General features: G+C 52.9%; 2 protein-coding genes and 1 non-coding gene across 5 annotated transcripts; all 3 read left to right on the top strand.

Moving 5' to 3' along the window:
- The first annotated feature begins 162 nt into the window (after window positions 1-162).
- LOC113893837 lies at window positions 163-297 on the top strand. The gene has a single exon (XR_003511360.1). It is a non-coding gene; the product is annotated as a small nucleolar RNA SNORA70 (small nucleolar RNA).
- On the top strand, window positions 223-729 carry LOC113892166 (60S ribosomal protein L10-like). Its single transcript, XM_027540649.1, has one exon. It carries the CDS (start codon window positions 248-250, stop codon window positions 656-658), a length of 411 nt encoding a protein of 136 aa, XP_027396450.1. The 5' UTR covers window positions 223-247; the 3' UTR covers window positions 659-729.
- Window positions 730-1,379: 650 nt separating this feature from the next.
- Window positions 1,380-18,530, top strand: CCDC134 (coiled-coil domain containing 134). Of its 3 annotated transcripts, XM_027540646.1 has the most exons (7): window positions 1,380-1,528; window positions 2,998-3,116; window positions 3,827-3,948; window positions 4,154-4,238; window positions 6,000-6,181; window positions 6,451-6,522; window positions 15,996-18,530. In XM_027540646.1, the coding sequence occupies exons 2-7, from the start codon at window positions 3,014-3,016 to the stop codon at window positions 16,119-16,121; spliced, it is 690 nt and encodes a 229-aa protein (XP_027396447.1). In that variant the 5' UTR covers window positions 1,380-1,528; window positions 2,998-3,013; the 3' UTR covers window positions 16,122-18,530. The 3 variants fall into 3 exon arrangements, with proteins under 3 accessions (XP_027396447.1, XP_027396449.1, XP_027396448.1); XM_027540647.1 differs by lacking the exon at window positions 1,380-1,528 and having other exon boundaries at window positions 3,033-3,116; window positions 3,820-3,948; XM_027540648.1 differs by lacking the exons at window positions 4,154-4,238; window positions 6,000-6,181; window positions 6,451-6,522.
- The last annotated feature ends 1,078 nt before the right edge of the window (window positions 18,531-19,608 follow it).

Genomic DNA, 19,608 nt, shown 5'->3' with positions numbered 1-19,608 from the left:
TCTCAGATCGGTTGGCATCAAGATGAAGTTTCAAGTATCAATTTTCTGGTTTCAGCTAGTCAACGGCCTATGGTTCTTGTGGGCAGCAGTTTTCATTTGGTGGGGTAGGGTGGGGCTGGGGTGGTCTGCTTCCTGTAAAAACAATTTAGAAATGTGGGTCAGTCGCAGCCAATTAAGCCGACTGTGCTCTTTTCCCCATGGGGGCCCAGTGTGCAATGGCTGCAGATAGCAGCCTCCTTGGTAGTGTATGCAACCTGTTGCCTGTACAGGTTGCCCTAAGGGACCTTGGAGACAACTCTTTCTAGTGGGCATTCATGACTGGCCTGCTGTTTCCCAATCTAGACTCCAGACAGGTATGCGCGGTGCCTTTGGAAAGCCCCAGGGCACAGTGGCCAGGGTCCACATTGGCCAGGTCATAATGCCCATCCGCACCAAGCTGCAGAACAAGGAACATGTGATTGAAGCCCTCCGCCGGGCCAAGTTCAAGTTCCCTGGCCGCCAGAAGATCCACATCTCTAAGAAGTGGGGATTTACCAAGTTCAATGCGGATGAATTTGAGAACATGGTGGCAGAAAAGCGACTCATCCCAGACGGCTGTGGGGTCAAATACATCCCTAATCGTGGTCCCCTGGACAAATGGCGGGCCCTGCACTCATGAGCATCAGTGCTGTCGCCTCCTTAATCATGCTCACCAATAAATGCTATTTCCTGTCAAAAAAAAAAAAGAAATGTGGGTCAGACCTTTATATCTTCCAGGGAACTGAGAGTTGGGTGATTCTGCTATGTGGCAGAATTATAGTCTAAACTGTTACCAGTTCCCTAGTCCAACAGCTATTCTTTGTTTATACATCTTCACCTTTCCCAATCATTAACGCTAGAGTCAGCGTTTTACTTCAAAAGACAAGGATACCGGGTTGAACACGGTTTCGGAGCTCTCCTCGGGTCTGTCTATACTGATGCTGTACAAAATCATAGACCAGGGAAGAACCCAACGAGCTTGGTTTAGAATTTCGTGGATCGAAGCGGCGAGTAGGGGATGTCCCAGCTCTGCATTGCACATTACTTAGAAAAAGGGGTTAGTCCCGACCCACTAAACTGATTTTGACAAATACAGTTTGAAAAACACTCAGCTGACAAAACAGTTTCAGGGAGGGCGCTAGGAAGACCGTCCGGCAGGGATCACGGCGTCAGTGTGCTGATGCGCCCTTTCAGGCTATTTTCTCCAAACCGACCTTAACACGCTACAAATGCGCTAGCGGACCGGCAAGGTGGGCGGGACCGGAATCCCACGGACCTCAGGCCGGGCAGATGCCTCCGCCTACTGGGCGGGGCCGGAAGTGAGGTCCAAGAGCGGCCGTCGCGGCCTGCGCTCGTTGGTCAGGAGTGGCACGGTGGGCGGGGACAGTAATCGGCGGTCCGTGTGCTGCTACTCGCGGGCATTCTATGAGAATCCACGGCTCTGCTGGTCGCTAGTAGACCCTCGAGTCGGTTGCTGCCTGACTCCTGCCCCCACCGCCCGCCTGGCCCGGTAGGTAGGGCGAGGGCCGTGGGCAAGCAGACCCCTTTGGAGGGCGGGAGGAGGGACCGAGGGCCCAGAACTGGCTGCAGGGGGTGGGGTGTGGGATTCGCGGACCTCATTGGAAAGACTCCCCTCTAGGATCTCTAAAGGCACGGTGGCATCCTTGGTCTGCAAGCCCGAATGGCCCGCTCAGAACCCACCACCACGTCACCTCGCTCATTTCCCACTTCTTCCCCGCTTCAGTCATTACCGGCCATCTGATATTCCCTGACTCCCAAGTTTCGCCTTAACCAGGGTTTGGTTCCCTTGAGTCTGCAATATGACGGTGGAACGTAGGGCTCTGGATGAGCTTGAACTATTTCCTCACATTCTATGGGCTTCAGTTGTCTGATCTGCACGGGACAGAGTTGGTTCCCTGGTTGACCTCTGTGAGCGGTCACTGTCAATAACTGAGCATCTCTCCCCTGAGGCAGGTGTCCCGGTAGAACAGTGGCCAGCTCTGAGATAGCCTGTTCATTAAGACTCTTAGTTTAACTGGAAAATCTATGAGTGATCTAGAAGTGATTTGGGCAGTCACCTCATTTTTCTGTGCATTCATCTCCACGTTGGTAAAATTGGGCAGCTGTCATCTGAGTAGAGGCCTCATTTGACTGCTGGTTTTAATATCACACTTATGCCGACTCCCTCTTATCCTTCTGTGCTTGTTTTACAACTTTGTTGGCTGTCTCTTAACCCTACTAGGGATAGAAGGATGCAGGGAATTGTTGTTCCTGCTGTATTCCTGGCTCCAGAACATTCAAGGAACATGAAAGTTCCTCAGTAAATAGTTGGGGGATGTTGCCTAGATAGAAACAGGTGTTGCTTGTGGTGCCTGTGGTTCCTAGGAGAGTAACAGCCGTCTTACCCCAAAACTGCCTTCCCTCCCTTCCCACCCTGCACCCTTCTTCCTTTCTGATGACAGAAGTCAGGAAAAGCAGGAAACCCTACAAGTTTCACGTTTTTGACTCCCGGGGCCTCCTGGAAGGCCAGGGTGGGGGAACTGAGGGGGAATGATGTTGACCCTCCTTCCTCAGGCACAGTGCCTCACCCAGGTCTCTGTCTCTGCAACAGGGAGATGACCTCCTTATCCTCATTTTGCAGTGAGGAAGATGAAGCTCAGAGAGGCTGAGCAGTTTGCCTTCTGTAGGTCCTGAAGTCAGGCACAGCCAGGGCTCCAGCACAGGGTTCCAGACCTGTTCTCTGAGCATCCCTGCTGTGCTGACATTTATCTTTCTTCCTCCCATCATTCCATGTCTTCACCATGTGTCTCTTGGTCCCTGGCCCTGGGCTAGGGACTGGGGCTTCAGGGATTCCGAAAGCTGGCTTCCCGGTATTTGGAGGCTGTGTCATGTCAGGGGAAGTTGCTTTTCAGTTCACTTTCTGTATTATATAACACCAAGCTCTGGATCTCACCTTCTTTCACTGGGTTGCTCTCTTAGCTCCAGAGTCTTGGATATGGACCTTCTTCAGTTCCTGACCTCCCTGTCTGTCCTGCTATTGTCTGGAACAGGAGTCACAGACACCCTGAGGACCTCCCTGGACCCGAGCCTGGAGATCTGTATCCTTTGGGGTTGGAGGTATTTTAGAGGGATCTATAAATGAGGTCTCTCTGTACCCACAGTTGCTTGGGGGATTCCAGGGTAGAGGAAGACCCGCCCCCCTCAACCAGTAGAAATCGAGGAGAAAAAGTAATACACTCTAACCAGATCTTGATCAAGTCAGTTCTCTTCTGAGCCTCAGTTTTCCCATACAAATTGAGAAGGCAAGGCATATATTTCAGGACCATGAGGACCCTGAGGATTTTACATGTACCTAGCACTTTCTGTGTGAGACCCTAGGTGGAGACCAAATCCTGGCATTTTGGGCTACCACTAAAAAACTGGGTCTTGAAAGAGTGGAAACTCATAGAGAAGGGTGGGAGGGCACCCCAGGCAGAGTGTACAGTGTGAGCAGAGGAGCGGAGGTTCTGGGAACAGTGAAGGGTTGTGGGAGATGGTGGAAAGACCACAGGGAGGGGAGGGGAGGGCAGAAGCCAGGTCCTGACAGTTGTATTCAGGCTGTTGGATGTGGAATCCTCTGTGAAATAATGATATGTTGCAGGATTCATATGCTTCTCAGACAGCTTATTCATTCTCTGGGAAGTCCCAGCCATGCACATCTATGCCCCTTGCAGAGACTTGCTGGCCAGGAATGGGCCCTCTGGATCAGGACCACGGGATTGTCCAGGCAGGAGAATTGGTGCCAGCTCCTTAACTTAATGGTGCTCAGACAAGAAGATGTTTGAGGTGAAGCGGAGGGAGCAGCTGTTGGCACTGAAAAACCTAGCACAGCTGAACGATGTCCACCAGCAGTACAAGATCCTGGATGTCATGCTCAAGGGGCTCTTTAAGGTGCATGCAGGCAAAGGGCAGCTCATGGCAGGCCTGGTCTTTGATCTGGGCACTGATGGATGAGTAGGAGTTCCCCACGGGGATGGTGTTCAGTGAAGGGGAAGCGAACCCACAGAAGATTTGAAGTAGGGCCTCAGTAAACAGGGCTGGGGCTGGTCTGGGAAGACCTTGGCAAAGCCACTCAGCCCAGGTGGGCTTCCCTCAGGTGCTGGAGGACTCCCGGACAGTGCTCACTGCTGCAGGTGTGCTCCCAGATGGGCCCTTCCCCCAGGACGAGAAACTGAAGGATGGTATGGTCTTCCCTACCCTGCAACCTTGATCTTCTCCAGCTGCCCCTTCCCTCTTGTTCTTGTCACTCTTCTTTTCCTCTCTGGGAATGCCCTCTTGCAGCACCTTCAAGGAGTCTCTTGGGTGGTTGGGCACTCAGTATGAGATTCTCCGAGTGTTTCTAGGCTCGTTTCAGAGCCAGGTTCTGTATCCCTGACACACATACATTATGTAGTGTTGTCCTGTGCTTGGGGCAGGAGAATCAGGGAGGAGCCTTTGCCCACTTCCAGTCCCGCAATCCTTGCCTTCACCACCCTGACCCTTCTGGTAGAGATGGCAAGGGTTGTTTCCATTTATAGAAGAAAAAAACTGAGGTCTATTGAAGTGACTGGTCCACGGGAGCAGTTACCAGCACTCTTTACTGCTGTTCTAAAAGCCTTGACCTCCTTAAATCCTTTTTGAGACAAGGTGGGACCAACATAAATAAAAGAATATTCTATATCCCTTCATCTCCTCTTCCAGGAATTTCTCTCCAGTGGTAATTTCTCCCCATTAACTGGTTACATTCTAACAATAAAGTGTGTTAGGTCACACTGTCTGAGACAGGACAGAAGTAGCCTTTACATATTGAATGCTGGGCAGATACCATCTCTAATCTCTACTGTAACTGAGGAAGGCACCATCAACTCCAGTTTCCAAGGGAAAGAGGACAGGTGGTTTGCCTGGCTCTTACCTATAAACCTGGTGAATTCCTGAGTTCTTTGTGATCCAGGATTGTTCTGAAGCCCAGAGATCCCTGTCCCACTTGTCTCAGACCCAGCCTGGCATATCTTTGGAGGAGTCCCCTTATCTCTTTGTGTAGTCTGGCCAGTGCTGGTAAGGACGTGGGCCTTATCTGTGGGGGTCACTCAAATAGACCTCCCCCCCTCAACCAGGGCTGGGTGTATAGTTAGTATTCTTCACGCTAGCCTGGGTCAGGGGAACCTGCCACTGTAATGGACACTAAACTCAAACTGATCTGTTGACTAAAAGATATTGGTGGAAAAACTGACCAAAATCAAATAAGGTCTAGGGATTAGTTAATAGTATTGTATTGATGTTAATTTCCTGTCTTAGATGGTTTGTTCAATGGTTATATAAGGATGATAATATTAGAGGAAGCCGAGTAAAGGAATTGTGTGGTGTATTTTGTAAGTCTAAAGTTATTTAAAAATAAGAACTTAAGCATTTAAAATAAAATTGGACATATACTAAAAAGAAAACAAGCCCTGATATGTTCCCTGGCCATCCTAACAGAACTGACCCCTCACAGACACTAGTTAACACCAGGGCCCAGCTCTGGACATTATGGTACGAAGTTGGGGAGGTTAGGCCCAGCAAAGCCTCATGGGATGCATATGCCTCCATCTGTGCAATGGCACCCCTCTCTGGTCTCCATGGCAAACGAGTCTTCTGAGCTGCAAGGTACGGGGGAAGAAGCATGTCCTTTGGAGTCAGGCAGACCTGGGTTTGCAGCCCAGGTTTGCTGCTCAGTAGCTGTCAGCTTCAGTTTGCCATGTGTGAAATGGGAATTACAGCCACATCTCACTCTGAAGGTGGTTTTGATGATTCGGTGACAGGAATCCCTCAGTACTCACTGCACATGTGGTCAGCCTGTGTGCAGCAGGCACTGTTCCCTTCTCTGGTTAGTGGGCTTGTCGCTGTCCTCTGGAGGGTGTGTAGGGCTGGCCAGGAGGCTGCAGAGGGCCATCTCTGCCAGCCGCTCACCAGAGTCCTCTCGCCAGCTTTCTCCCAAGTGGTGGAGAACACGGCCTTCTTCGGCGACGTGGTGCTGCGCTTCCCAAGGATCGTGCACCACTACTTTGACCACAACTCCAACTGGAACCTCCTCATCCGCTGGGGCATCAGCTTCTGCAACCAGTCGGGCGTCTTTGACCAGGGCCCCCACTCACCCATCCTCGGCCTGGTAAGGACTGGGGCAGAGGAGGTCCGGGAGCCCTCTATGTGATTGCACCATGAGCCTGCTTCAGTGGGGTCTGAATGTCAACCCTTGGTTGCATTTTCTGTGATAAGCCTCGGGCCACCTTGAGGTGCCATTTCAAGGGCTTCTGTGTTGACCTTGGTGCCTGGGGGTCATCACCTGGCCCACATCCGTCCCAGCCTTGGAGGGAAAGGCCTGCGGGTGAGCAAGATGCGGGAGAAGGCAGAGGATGACTAGCGTTTCCTTATCCGCAGATGGCCCAGGAGCTGGGGATCAGCGAGAAACACTCTGACTTCCAGAACCCATTTAAAGTAGACCGCACAGAGGTGAGCTGCTGGGGCCTGTGGGCCTGTCTGCACTGTGTCTGCTGGGCCCTGAGAGGCCAGGACCAGCAGGAGCTGCAGCACTTAGAGTGGAGTGTGAGGGCTTTGGACTTGGAGCCGGAAGTGCCTGGGTTTGGGTCTAACCTACCTCTCACTCACTGGTACCTTTGGGCAAGCTGCTGGCCCTGTCTTAGGCTCAGCTTCCTCTCTGTCCATGCAGGGTGAACCTCAGCTATGAGGGGCAGTCAGGGGCTATGAAGACGTCCATCCCAGGACACAGTAGGCACTGTTCATGCCAGGTGAATGGTAGGGAAGCCATGGGAGGTCAGGCCCTGCTTCTCTGCCCTTGAGCCTCTGAGCACCTAACCAGCTTTCTGTCCCACATTTCTGCACATGTTCTCATCCTAGAGCTGAAGTGGGCTCTGAGGGCTGGAGGCCGCAGGGGGAGCAGGACAGACAGCAGAGGGGAGGGTGGGGTCAGAGTGGCCGGGCAGGAAGGGCTGGAGGACTGGCCTCCACAAAGGACAAGCTCTCCCCAGGTGTTCGGGGGGTACTGCTGAAGGTCTAGGATTTTGCTGCTGTTTCATGGATGCTGACAGGTTAGAGACATCAGAGTTCATTACAGCGAAAGCAGTTGCTGTTAACCTGGTCGTACGTGTTTGCCTTATTTCCCAAGTCTTGGTTAGGGGAGAGAGGTGAAGCAGAGGGGTCCAGACAGATGCCAGTGGGTTTGTATCAAGTTGAGGAACACCAAGCTTGGGAAATCCACCACCTTTATAGTGAACAGAAGCAAACCTGGTCTTTGTTTGTAGACAGACATCACCTCATCCTTCAAGGTTGCTTTCTGTAAGCACGACCTGAGAAATGGCCCAGGTACAGAGGGGTCAGGTGTACCCAGCAAGAATGCAGGGACGCTCAGGGCCATAGAGAGGATTCTACACACACTCCCACCACCACCACACACACACACCAGTCCATCCACCAGCCCTGTGTGTCTTGGCTTAACTAACATTTCTACATGAATGCCTTATTCTGTATCATAATCTGATCAGAAGAGACTAGGACCACGTTTGTTTAGTTCGTCTAAGACTGCTGTCAGTAGGACTGTAACTAGCAAGATGAGGCCACGTGCAGTGTTGATCTTAACCATATGCTCCAGGGTCCTGAACTCAACCAGCTCTGATAAGTGCTAGGGGATCAGTAGATCTTATATTAGAAAATCAGGATGTCATCTGAGACCAATCTATTATCTCTTACTACCCACACAAGAGTTTAGACTGAGCTGCTGATCTTCAGTGTCATTGCTAGTGGCTACCAGGGCCAGTTTGTGTGTGTGTTCAGTTGCTCAGTCGTGTTCGGCTTTTTGTGACCCCACGGACTATAGCATGCCAGGCTCCTCTGAGCGTAGGATTTTCCAGGCAGGAATACTGGAGTGGGTTGCCATTTCCTTCTCCAGGGGATCTTTCCAACTCAGGGATTGAACCTGCATCTCCTGAGTCTCCTGCATTGCAGGCAGATTCTTTACCACTGAGCCATCGGGGAAGCCTGATACTGGGGCCAGTAGGTAGACCCAAAGCCATCTTCATCTGCATCGGGGAGGCATTCCATGGTCCACTGTCTCCCACTTGATTTGGGTCACCATTGCATTGTTTGAGCTAAACAATGGGGGCAGTGTTACCATGGAGTTGCTCAGTTGCCTCGGTTGCCCTGTGTGGTATAACCCAAGGTCGATCAGGGATCAGGACAGGCGGAAGGATTCATACCAAGGTTGGATTGAAGCAAGGTTGTACTGGACTGTGTGTCTGCGCAGAGTTACTTCGGGAGCTGCCTTTGATGGCAGCAGGCAGAGCCAAATAGTTTAGCAGTGACCTCGTCTATGTGAATTTTCCTGTCACGTGGTTGAGAATGACACACTGGACAGTTGGTCTGACTCAACTGCAGCTGCCACTTGGCTTGCATGAACCCTAGGATTGTTTGGCCAGGCGGCAGTGCTGGCCTGTAAGGGACAAAGAGAATTAATTGTTCCACATGCCTCCTGGGGGCTAAGGCAGTCCCTCCCTAGAATATTGCTGCAAAATCAACATGTCACATCCCAGGACCTATAATTTCACTTTTCTCCAGTTATTCCCTACTTTCACCTAGACTTTTTGTCTGAAAGGGTTAGAAGTGAGTGGGACAAGAGCATTTTTTGCAAAGTTTTCACAGACACCTATTTCCCGTCTTGGCCCACATGGGCCACTATAAGGGGACTTGGCAAGGAGTGTACTTAGCCAAGTGGTCATTATTATTTTTTCGGAGAAGGGGGGTGTGCCATGTAGCATGTGAGATCTTTGTTCCCTGACCAGGGATCGAACCCATGCCCGCTGCAGTAGAAGTGTGGAGTCTTAACCACTGGAGTGCCAGGGAGGTCCCCCAGGTGATTATTATTCTGATGATCTTGGGCCATACTGTTCCATCCAGGGTCTCTAGGTGGTTGAATCAGAGATTCAGAGTCCTCTGCTTTATGTCAGTCTGTGGTGGTGGGTGTACTGCCATATCTAGTACAGGGACACGTATAGGTGGCAGTGCCAGTCAGCTGGGCAGTGTCGGCTGATCAGCAGTTTGATTCTGGTCAGTCTCATCAGAGAATTAGCTATGGGCATCTAAATGAGTGACCCAGACTGTCCTGTTGTCAACCACGGTTTGTTTCCACAGGTCATGGCCCCCGAGAGGGATGGCCATGTGTGACCTGCCAGTTTGCAGCCTGCTTATCTGCCAGACCAGATGGCTAGGACGCTGACAACAGTCAGTCAGAATGCAGCATGCCTGGTCACTAGAAATACCATCTAGGCAAGAGTCACAGCTTTTAATTCAGGTTGTTGTCTTACTGGACTTTATGACAGTTGGTCTCCCAGCATCATCCCTGGGGCTGGATGGCTGCTGCCACCCATAGCAACCCACCCCCAGGTTGGTGATTTGCTGGGAAGACTGAGTCCTGTGAGTCACTGGTTAATACTCCTGTGTGTCGTTGTCCTCAAGGCTCTGATTTATTGCAGTGCAAGGATCCACAATAAAATCAGCAGTAAAAAAGGTAAAAGGCTCCTGGGATGAAGTCTAAGGGAACCTGGACACAAGCTTTGATGTGTCTCTCCCAGTGGAGTCACACGGGGCACACTTTATTCCCCCAGCAACAGGTTATGAAAACATGTGTGAGAAGTCATCTATTAGGAGAGCCGGTTAAAGACGCAGCACCCAGAGTTTTTACCAGGGAACGGTCACATAGGCACCCTCTGCCTGCTGCTGCTGCTAAGTTGCTTCAGTCGTGTCCGACTCCGTGCGACCCCATAGACGGCAGCCCACCAGGCTCCACCGTCCCTGGGATTCTCCAGGCAAGAACACTGGCTTGGGTTGCCGTTTCCTTCTCCAATGCATGACAATGAAAAGTGAAAGTGAAGTCGCTCAGTCGTGTCCGACTCTTCGCGACCCCATGGACTGCAGCCCACCAGGCTCCTCCGTCCGTGGGATTTTCCAGGCAGGAGTACTGGAGTGGGGTGCCATTGCCTTCTCCGACCCTCTGCCTAATACATACCAAAATTCCACACTCCAGAAGGGAAGCACGTGTTTGTGGCATAAACCACACTTTTGTACGGTTTAGGCGCAGGGCGCCACTCTTATCAGTCAGGGTAATGGAAATCCCTCCCGGAATCCTGGTTCCCAGACACCAGCCAAGGGCCAAGTTCCGAGATGCCAGCCGAGGGCCGGCCTTAGACGCAGGCCCTTCAAAGGAGAGCAGTCAGGCCAGCTTGGTTAAGAGCACCATTTAGCGCTTCATTCAGGTGAACAATCAGTGGAGTTCCTGAGTAGAGGAACCTCTGACTCGAGGGCCCTGTTGAACTAGTGGCTTTGCTTCAGGTGATGGAGTGGGTGATACGGTTTTTCACACTAGCATAGCTGCCTCCCCTTCATGTGAAACCAAGATGACACACCCTGCACGGCGGCTTGCTGCCACCACAGCCCTGATAAACAGCCTGGACAAGAGCAGCAGGACTGATTCTTGGTGAACTCAGCAGGGACACGCAGGCAGGCTCCAGGCCGTGGCAGGTTGCCTTTCCCAGCACGGGCTCTCATGGAGATGTTTTCCTGCTGTGATGCTGGCTCTCCTTGCCCTGCAGATCATGAAATGAATGCCTCTCCCACAGGAGGTGGGCCTCAGAGAGAACAGGCTCCAGAGAGGTGTGATTTAGTGTCATCGTAATATGCTCTGCTTGGATATAGCCATACCGAAGCAGCACACTTCCCTTCTCATCGGCTGGGGACGGTCCCAAGATTTTACTCACTTTTCAGTATCCAGTGTAGACCCCTCCGCCAGCAAGTTTCTGAGATGACCTTTTTTTTTTAAAGGTCATCTGTGCTCTATTGCGCAGCACCGGCCCTTCACAGAACCTGCATTGTAGGGCTCCTGGGAGGCCAGCCCCTGCCCCCACCCCAAATACCCCAGTCCTGCCTGGCTCCCAGCCCGGTGCAGGGTGGATGGGCTGGGGGACCAGAATTCCTGTCCATGAAGTCCATGCTGGGCTCAGTCCTGGCCTCCTGGGTCCCTGGGGGCTGGACAGGGTGGGCGAGGTGAGATAGGAGAGCCCCCATCAAGTTCTCTGGGGCCCAGGGCCTATCCTGGCAGTTTCTGTGAGGTATCCACTTGGGGAGGCCGGCAACAGCCCAGGTTTACTCAGCTCCCCCCATGCACTGCCTCCATACCAGTAGGTATTCTGGGAGGGCCCCTACTTAGGATACTAGAGCCAGCTTGTATCAGGCTTTGGGCTGGCCACTGTCCCCGTCCAGAGGGATCTGGCCCTGTCCCTGCTGTTCAGATGCTTACAGACTGCTGGGGAAGGTACCAGAGGAGCACAGTCCCAGTCGAGCATGATCATTGGAACCAGTGGAAGAGGGACGTGTCATGAGCCATGGGACCCATGAGAGGAAACCTGTGGAAGCAGGTGGCCGAGGCTCTGGGACAAGTAAGAGTTGCCGGGTGGACCATCTCAGGGAAGACCTTCCAGGGAGAGGGACTGGCTTGCATGAAGGCTCAGAAGCAGAGTGTATGCCTTCATTCAGCGTTTAGTGAGCATCTGCTGAATCCCAGCCACCAGAGAAGCCCTCCAGCTCTGCCCACCTGGGAAAGGCATTCTGGTTGGAGGAGACAGACAGTCAATAAAAAATCCATGGTAGATGGTGACAAGGGCGACGGAGGAAAAGGCAGAGGCACATGGTTAAGGAATTCCAGGGATAAGGTGAGGATATCGTTGCTGTTTCATGTGACTTGGACACAGCAGGTTCTAACTGCAAAGACCTGAAAGCAGCAAGCGAGCCAGCCCTATCTCTGGGGGAAGAACTTTCCAGACTGGAGGGGCAGCGGGTGCAAAGGCCCTGAGTTGGAAGCGTATTTGGAAGGGCAGTAGCATGGGAAGGGGAGGTCAGAGTCGTAGTCCAGATCATAAGATCCCTTGCAGGTCCTCTCCAGGGCTTTGGCATTTACTCCAGGACACAGAGGAGCAGGGCCAGGGGCTCTGACTTAGCCCTTTTAGGGGTCAGCCTGGCAGCCGCGTGGCAAATAGTGTGAAGACCAGAGTGGAGACAGATCCTGGTGAGGAGACCGCTGTGCTGGTCCGTTTGGAGTTAACAGTGGCTTGAACCAGGGTGACAACAGTGGGGCTGTTGGGAATGGTGAGATTTTGGTTCTGTTTTGAAGGTAGAGCCAGTACAATTTACTAAGGAAGCAAATATGGGGTAAAAGAGAGGCATTAAGGATGACTTGACAATTTCGGAAGATTGGGGTTGCTATTTTCCACCAGGTGGGCAAAGTGGCGGGGCGAGTTTGAGGGCTGGATTGGGGATCAGTGCCTTGTTTCTGGACCTAATGGGCATCTGAATGAAGGTGTCGAGGAGGTAACTGATTTTGACTTGACTGATGTCAAGGAGGAGGACTAGATTTCAGGGGAGAGCTTATTAAAGCCAGAGCTGCAAATGTGAGAGTCGTGCCGATGACAGACCACGTGCCATCACTCTGGGGGGCAGGGGGACGGGGCAGATAGAGCGGTGGTCTGGGATGTGCCTGCAGTTAGAGATGGGGGAGTGAGGAGGAGCTCACAGAGCACCCCAAGAGGGATCAGTGGAGTAGTAGCAGACCCAAGAGAGAATCAGTTCCCTGAGGCCATGTAACAGGAAGGAGAGTGGACCTGCCATCGGACGCCGCTGGAGGGTCAGGAAGGTGGGGCTGAGAATCGGCCGCCAAACTTAGCAGCGTGGAGACCAGCCCTCAGAGAGCTGGGTAAAAGCTCTTTTGGTCAAGTGGTGGGGATAAAAGACTGAGTTTCAAGAGAAGGAGATGAAAGGAAGTAGACTCATCCCATCAAATACAGCTGACTCTTTTGAAAAGTTACTCTTTTTTTTTGTTTTGTTTTTAATGTTAGTTTCAGGTGTGCAGCATAGTGATTCAGTATTTTTACAGGTTCTACACCATTAAAAGTTATTACAAGACAGAGGCTGTAATTGCCTGTGCTGTGCAGTATATCCTGGAGAAGGCAATGGCACCCCACTCCAGTACTCTTGCCTGGAAAATCCCATGGACAGAGGAGCCTGGTAGGCTGCAGTCCATGGGGTCGCTAGGAGTCAGACATGACTGAGCGACTTCACTTTCACTTTTCATGCATTGGAGAAGGAAATGGCAACCCACTCCAGTGTTCTTGCCTGGAGAATCCCAGGGACGGGGGAGCCTGGTGGGCTGCCGTCTATGGGGTTGCACAGAGTCGGACACGACTGAAGCGACTTAGCAGCAGCAGCAGCAGCAGTGCAGTATATCCTTGTTACCTATTGTAAAGAGATGTGTTTTCAAGGGGAGCAGACCCAAAGGGAGACTAACTGGAGGAGGGCATGGGTTCCAAGGGATATCTTAGTCAGATGGGAGAGCAGAGTGAACAGCATTTGCATGTTGCATGTTGAGGGGACCCACCCATGGCAGGGGTGGGGAAGAACCCCCGGTGTAGGGGTAGGAGAGTCACTGGAGTCTCATCCCTGAAGAGGTGAGGAGGGAGAGAGAGGCGAGCTATTGCCTGGGGGAGGGGTGGCCTCGCCTGGAAGAGCAGCGTGGGCACAGCAGCATGGGTCTGTGGGTGTGGTGGCGGGGGCTCACGGAAGCTGTCTCCTTAGCGTCTCCATTCTCTGTGAAACAGGAAGCGAGGTCACGGTCTGTGAGTGAGGAGGTGAGGAGAGATGGAGGCTCGAGGAGAAGGTCTGTCTAGGAGAGCAGGACAGGGAGTGGACCAGGGCAACATCCTGGGTTTCCAGGCAGCAGGGAGGGCCCACTGGAGGTCAGCATCCGAATTTAAAGTAGGCATTAGCCAGGCCCAGCTGGGAGGAGAGCCAGGAAAGGACTAGGCGTTGTTTCTCTGCAGACCCAACCTGCTGGGGCTGGAGGGGCCAGGATCTCTTGACTGGTCCTTCCCCAGCCAGAGCCAGAGGATGGGGTCCTCTGTGGCCCGAGGGGTCTCCTGGCTCCTCCTTGCTTCCCAGGAGGATCCGAAGTAACTTGTAGGGATAGGAGGCAGTGTGATCGGGGAAGCACCGGGCAGGGAGCTTGGGAGGCTTGGGGGCTAGTCCCAACTGGGACTAGCTGTGTGACCTGTGCAGATCATTACCCTCTCTGGGCTGCACTTCTCTGGCTTCATCCCATCTTCCAGACTTGTGGTTCAATCTAACACAGTAGGTGGATTACTCCACAAGGTGGAGCTCCTAGTTTGTTATTAACATCTGCCTTGACCAACATCATATGGTAAATCAGATTTACCATATGAACAAGTAAAAGGGGCATATTTCCCAACAGAGTTATCTGAATTGTGGATATTACTGTATTTCATACTCTAACATGATTCATTCATTCATTAAAAAAATACATACTAAGCGCCTCCTGTCGGCCCATCAGACCACACTGGGGCTTGTGTCACAGTGAGTGGCACCCCACACTATCTATCCACCTGTCCTTGGGGAGAGTGTGATCCAGTGGGGGCAACAGGTGTGAAGCAGGTGTCACGGAAGCAGGTGGTCGAAGGGGAGAAGCACTGAGAAGGAACCGGAGGAGACAGCCCCAGCCAGGAAAGGGCAGGAGTCACCCCAGGGATGGGGACCGCTGAGCTGCAGCTACTGTGGCAAAGAGGGTGGGGGCCAGGAAGAGCGTTCTGGGCCTGGGGCACAGCATGTGCAGAGGGCTGGAAGTGGGCACAAAGGAACCCAGGAGCCAGAAATGAGGGGGGAGGAGGGGTGGGCAGGGTGGGCCTGCAGATAGAGCTGTGTGGAGAGTCAAGGAAGGGTTTCAGCAGGAGTGCAATTTACATTTTGAAAATATCTGACTGCAGCGAGGAGAATGGCTTCAGAGGGACCAAAGTGGGTGTGGAGAGACCCCGGGATGTGCCGAGGTTTATCAGGAGAGGTATAGGGGGTGGTGATGGGGTTAGCGATATGATAGGTGAGACAGAAGAGATGGGTTTGAGACTTAGGGGTTAAAATGGGCCAGACCTTGGCAATGGACTATGAAGGGTTTGGACCTGCGGCTGGGGAAGTGGGGGGCAGGTGGGGGTGATGCTTGGTCTCTGCCCTACTTGCTGACTGGGATGTGGGACTCTGCTGTTCATGAGGACACGGACTCTGGAAGGGGACTGGGTTTTGGGGAGATGGAGCCATGCTGAGTTTGGGGCACATGTGCACACACGTGGAGGTGTCAGACAGGCATTAGATAGGGAGATGCAAATCTGAGGGGTGACGGACTGTAGAGGTGCGACAGAAGCCCTGGGTTCAGATGAACCAGTCTGGAGAGTCGGGGAGGAAGAGCTGAGGGCCTGGGGGTTGCCCCGGCCAGAGTCCCGTCCTCCTCCCGCCCAGCACACCACATGTTCTTGTCTTCTCACTGGGTACCACCCTGCACCCACTAGGGAAGCCACAAGCCTGGGCATCACTGTCATCTTCTTTCCATCTCTCTCCAGGTCTGGCAGTTTAACCTCTGATCCAGCTGCTTTCTATATACTTCCTTGCCTACACCTTGCAGCTTGTCCACAAGCAGTAGGACCCCTGTTGTCTTACGCTCACTGACTGCCCCCTCCCACCAAAGGTTCTGGGGGCCCATGATGGGTCTTGGGCACTCAGCCCCCTTTACCCTGAGTGCAGTCTGTCGCTTGTTTCTCAAATGTGCTGTGCAGGTTCCACACCTGTCCCTCTTCCTGGAATGTCCTCTTCCCTCACCCTGTTGGCTTGGCAAGCTCCTGCTTAATCTTTTGAGACCCATTCAGCAGTTTTCCCTGAGCCCATTTACTAGCTCCATGTCCGTGGGCTTCCCCCAAGGCCAGGGCCTGTGTCTCAGTGACCTTCCTGTACCCACAGCCCACAGCAGCCTAGCTCAGAGCACAGTCTTTGCTGCCAACTGACCTAATAGACCTCTCTGCTTTTCCCCTCAGTTCATCTCCAGCACTGACCCTTTCCAGAAGGCCCTGAGGGAAGAGGAGAAACGCCGGAAGAAAGAAGAGAAGCGGAAAGAGATCCGAAAAGGCCCTCGGATCTCAAGATCACAGTCTGAGTTATAGCCCTGGAGCGGGCCAGGGCTCACAGGACCAGGAGACGGCCAGTTGGGAGGAAAAGGACATGGCAGAAGCGTAGCTGATGGTGAGCACTGGTGCCTTCAGAGAGGAGGCCAGAGTCTGCTTGGCCCCCTGGGGCTGGCTCCGAGCCCTCACTGAAGGGACTGGGCCACAGAAGGCTGGACTTCCTCCCAGGGACCTCCTCGGAGGGGTGCCAAGGGATCTTCCAGAGAGTGCTGTTCTGCAGACCTAACCCTGTGGAGATGCTGGGGGAAGCAGGAAGGATCCTGGGCTGGACTCCCTCCCCCACCACCGTGGGTTAGGACCGCTGGCCTGCTGGCAGCCACTCCTCATGGGGAGGCTGCAGAACTAGGCTCTGAGCCATGTGCAGAGGTGTCATGCCTGCTGCTGGGCCCACTGTGTCACTGAGTTGCCAGGCACAGATCCTAGCCCCCTGCAGAGAAAATAAAAGCCAGCAAATGCTCTGGGCTGACCGAGGCTGGTTTGGGCCCCAGGGAGATGTGAGCCTCTCCACAGAGCAGGTAAAGGGGGCCTGGGCAGGGGGATCTGGGGCCCTCAGCTGTAGAGACCACCTTAGAGAATGTTCTGCCTACCCAGGAGGAGCCTCAGGCCCTGGCAGGGCAGCAAAGCAGAGGCTTGGCTTTGGTCTCCTATTCCCTTCTCAGCACCGTCCTTGATGAGGGGTCAGTGTTGGGAAGGGACCAGAAGTACCCTTCCTGGGAGGGTGTTTAGCTCAAGACAGTCTTGGAGCAGCCTGATCTCTGTCCTCAGGTATTGAGGGACAGTCATTGAGCAGGCAGGCCCAGGGAAGAATCAACTTGTCCTCTCTGGCAGTTCAGGGAGCCCCTGGGCCTGTTGGGGGCGCTGTTGGGGAACAGGCGAGAGCTCTGCAGGAGGCTGTACTTTGTAGCGGAAGGGCTGCTCCCAGGATGGATGGGCCAGACAGCAAGCCCCCTGTGTCAGGAGGCCTGTAAGCAGAGACCAGGGCCAGGGGGGTGGGAAGCTGCAGAGGGACTCAGGCCCTGAGTAGGCAGCCGCCCTTCAGTCATGCCCCTCCCAGGCAGAGAAGGGAGGGGCTCTGGGGGGAATTCTAGCTCTGTCTCTTGACTTTGCCAAGCCAGGGAAGAGACACACAGCTATCCCCAATATCCCACCACTAACGGAGCCCAAGGGAGACCCAGGGTCTTAGCCCATCAGACTTGCTGAGTGACCCTGGCCCACCCCTTCCCTGTGCTGTGGCTTCATTGGTGTAATGAATTTGATAATGCCTGAACCCTCTGCCCAGCCCTAAACTGCTTCTCTGAGGTTGGGGCCTGGTTTCTCAGTGACAAGAGCCCTTCTCTGATGGTTCTTCATTCATCCCAGAGATGTGGTGAGCGCCCACTGTATGCACAGCCAGAGAGAGAGGGGCCCAGTCTTAACCAGTCTTCACTTCTGCCCCATTTTAGTACCTTTATCCTCTGGAACTCCTCCTTCTACACCTTCATTTCTCTCCGGCTCAGTTGATGCCTTCCTCTCCACCCTCCAATGAGCCCACGTTTTCCCCTCTGACACCTTGAAAGGTACAAACAGAACACTCTGCTCTCTTCCTCCCTGGGCAGGTCTAGCTGGGAGCTGAGGGAACAGCTGCAGAGTGGGAGGCACTGTGCCCACTTACCTGACCTGGTGCTCAGGCAGCCCTCTGCGGTAGCTTACTGAGGCTCTGGGATGGGAGGGGCATTGAACCAAAGTGAAAGTACACGGTGTGGTGTGCCAGCAGACTACCCCCTAGTGTGGGAGCCCTGCGAGAGCCACTGGTGGTGGAGTTGAAGGTGGCACTGTCCAGCTCAGTGCCTGGCCAGAGCAGGGCAGCAGGGTTTGGTTTTCTGTTTCAAGGTGAGACTTCTATCATCTATATCAACTCTCCTGCATGTAAACAATGAAAAGAACATTTGTGTCTCCCCTACCCTCCCCATAAGGTACTTTGCTATACATGTTGATTATAAAAAGTAATTTTAAGTAACACTGATATGCCAAGAAGAAAGTATGATTCACCCTAATCTCACCACTCCATAACCATAACTGAGGCTCAACTGTTGGACCTTCCATCCTTTTTGCCCTTCATGTGCACACAGATCACATGTGATTTTCAGTTACCGATACAGTAGCTACCTTGTATGAGCACTGTGTGTCAAGCCTTATCCACGTGCTGGCTTGCAGTAGCTCCTCTTGCCTCAGGGCCTTTGTTTGCTTTGTGTGTTCCCCTGGCTATACCAGATGCAGTTGTCACCACAGAATTTTAGGTTTCCTCTTAAATATCAGTGTCTGTTTAATTCAACGGACTGGAAGCTCTCAGAGGGCAGGAACTGTCTCTTTGCCTGCCACAGAGATACTCAATAAATACTGTCAAATGAGTGTGCAAGTGATCTCATTTCATCTTCACCACTCCCAGGGGGCACTGTTCCCCTCGTTTTTTAGAGATGACAAAAATGAGAAGGAAAACAAAACAGAAGTTATTTAACCAGCCCAAAGTCACAGGGTTCATAAGTGGATCCATATGTCCATATGGTTATCTCCACCCAACCTGTGAACTCGATTTTAAGTTTTGACCACCAAGCAACTGCTCTCACCGACTAGTGAGACAGCTTTTCCCTTTTAACAATATATTGTGAAAGTCTTTGTCAAGAGATATACATTTGATATACAATAGATATACATGGCATACGTTTAACTATGCCATGGTATTACATTGTGTGGATGTAATGTATTCATCAGGTCCTTATTGAGCTTCCCAGTTTTTCCAGGTTACAGGGGATTCCGTGATGAACACTTTTGAACACATGTGCTTGCGCACTTCTCGGAGCACTCGTCCTTTTATTCCTTAGTATAAATTCCTAGAAACCTGCACATTTGTTTACACCGTGACCAGCTGCGAGGTGGGGAAGTGAGGTGGTTGAAGAAGTGGGAATCCGTGGGTAGGTTGCGCCTCAGAATCTCTGCGGAACTCTTTGTCAAAATGTCGTGCTCGCACCGCACCCCAGAAACCCTGTGGTGGTTCCGGGGCACTGGCACTATCTTAAAGGACTGCAGGAGATTCGGAAGTATCCAGGGGGAGACCGCTGGAGTAAACACGTGGTCGCGGCAGATGCAAAGGCGCAGAGTTCATAAAACAAACGCTCCGCACTCGGGCAGTTCGCGAGTCTCGGTAGAAAGGCTTGGGAGGAACGTGATTAGAGACCATCTCCAAACTCCTTGGGGTGGGGGGGGGCCCAGTGTTGGTGGTTCAGTTTTGATTCTGCCCGCTCCAGTGGGCTGGGCAGCGAGGCGGGGGTGGGGGGGAGAGGAGGATGACAGCTGGGAGGATGACGTAATGTGCTCCGGGGGGCTCCGAGCGGACGTGGGGCGGACGGCATTAACCCTTCCACCCCTAGCAGGTGGACCGAGTTAGCTCGCGGAGCGAAACCAAGAGAAAAGGGAACGGTTCCTTTAATCA

This window comes from Bos indicus x Bos taurus, chromosome 5 (genome assembly GCF_003369695.1).
Source record: "Bos indicus x Bos taurus breed Angus x Brahman F1 hybrid chromosome 5, Bos_hybrid_MaternalHap_v2.0, whole genome shotgun sequence".
Taxonomy (NCBI): Eukaryota; Metazoa; Chordata; class Mammalia; order Artiodactyla; family Bovidae; genus Bos; species Bos indicus x Bos taurus.
This window is presented reverse-complemented; position numbering and strand designations above follow the sequence as displayed.

What these genes read in the sequence shown, in the direction of transcription:
- LOC113892166 (XM_027540649.1), top strand. Translation starts at nt 248, where the DNA reads ATGCAACCTGTTGCCTGTACAGGTTGCCCTAAGGGACCTTGGAGACAA.
- CCDC134 (XM_027540646.1), top strand. Translation starts at nt 3,014, where the DNA reads ATGGACCTTCTTCAGTTCCTGACCTCCCTGTCTGTCCTGCTATTGTCT. An exon ending in TGCTCAAGGGGCTCTTTAAG is followed by an intron (nt 3,949 to 4,153) that starts GTGCATGCAGGC and finishes GGCTTCCCTCAG; the next exon opens with GTGCTGGAGGACTCCCGGAC. An exon ending in ACTCACCCATCCTCGGCCTG is followed by an intron (nt 6,182 to 6,450) that starts GTAAGGACTGGG and finishes CCTTATCCGCAG; the next exon opens with ATGGCCCAGGAGCTGGGGAT.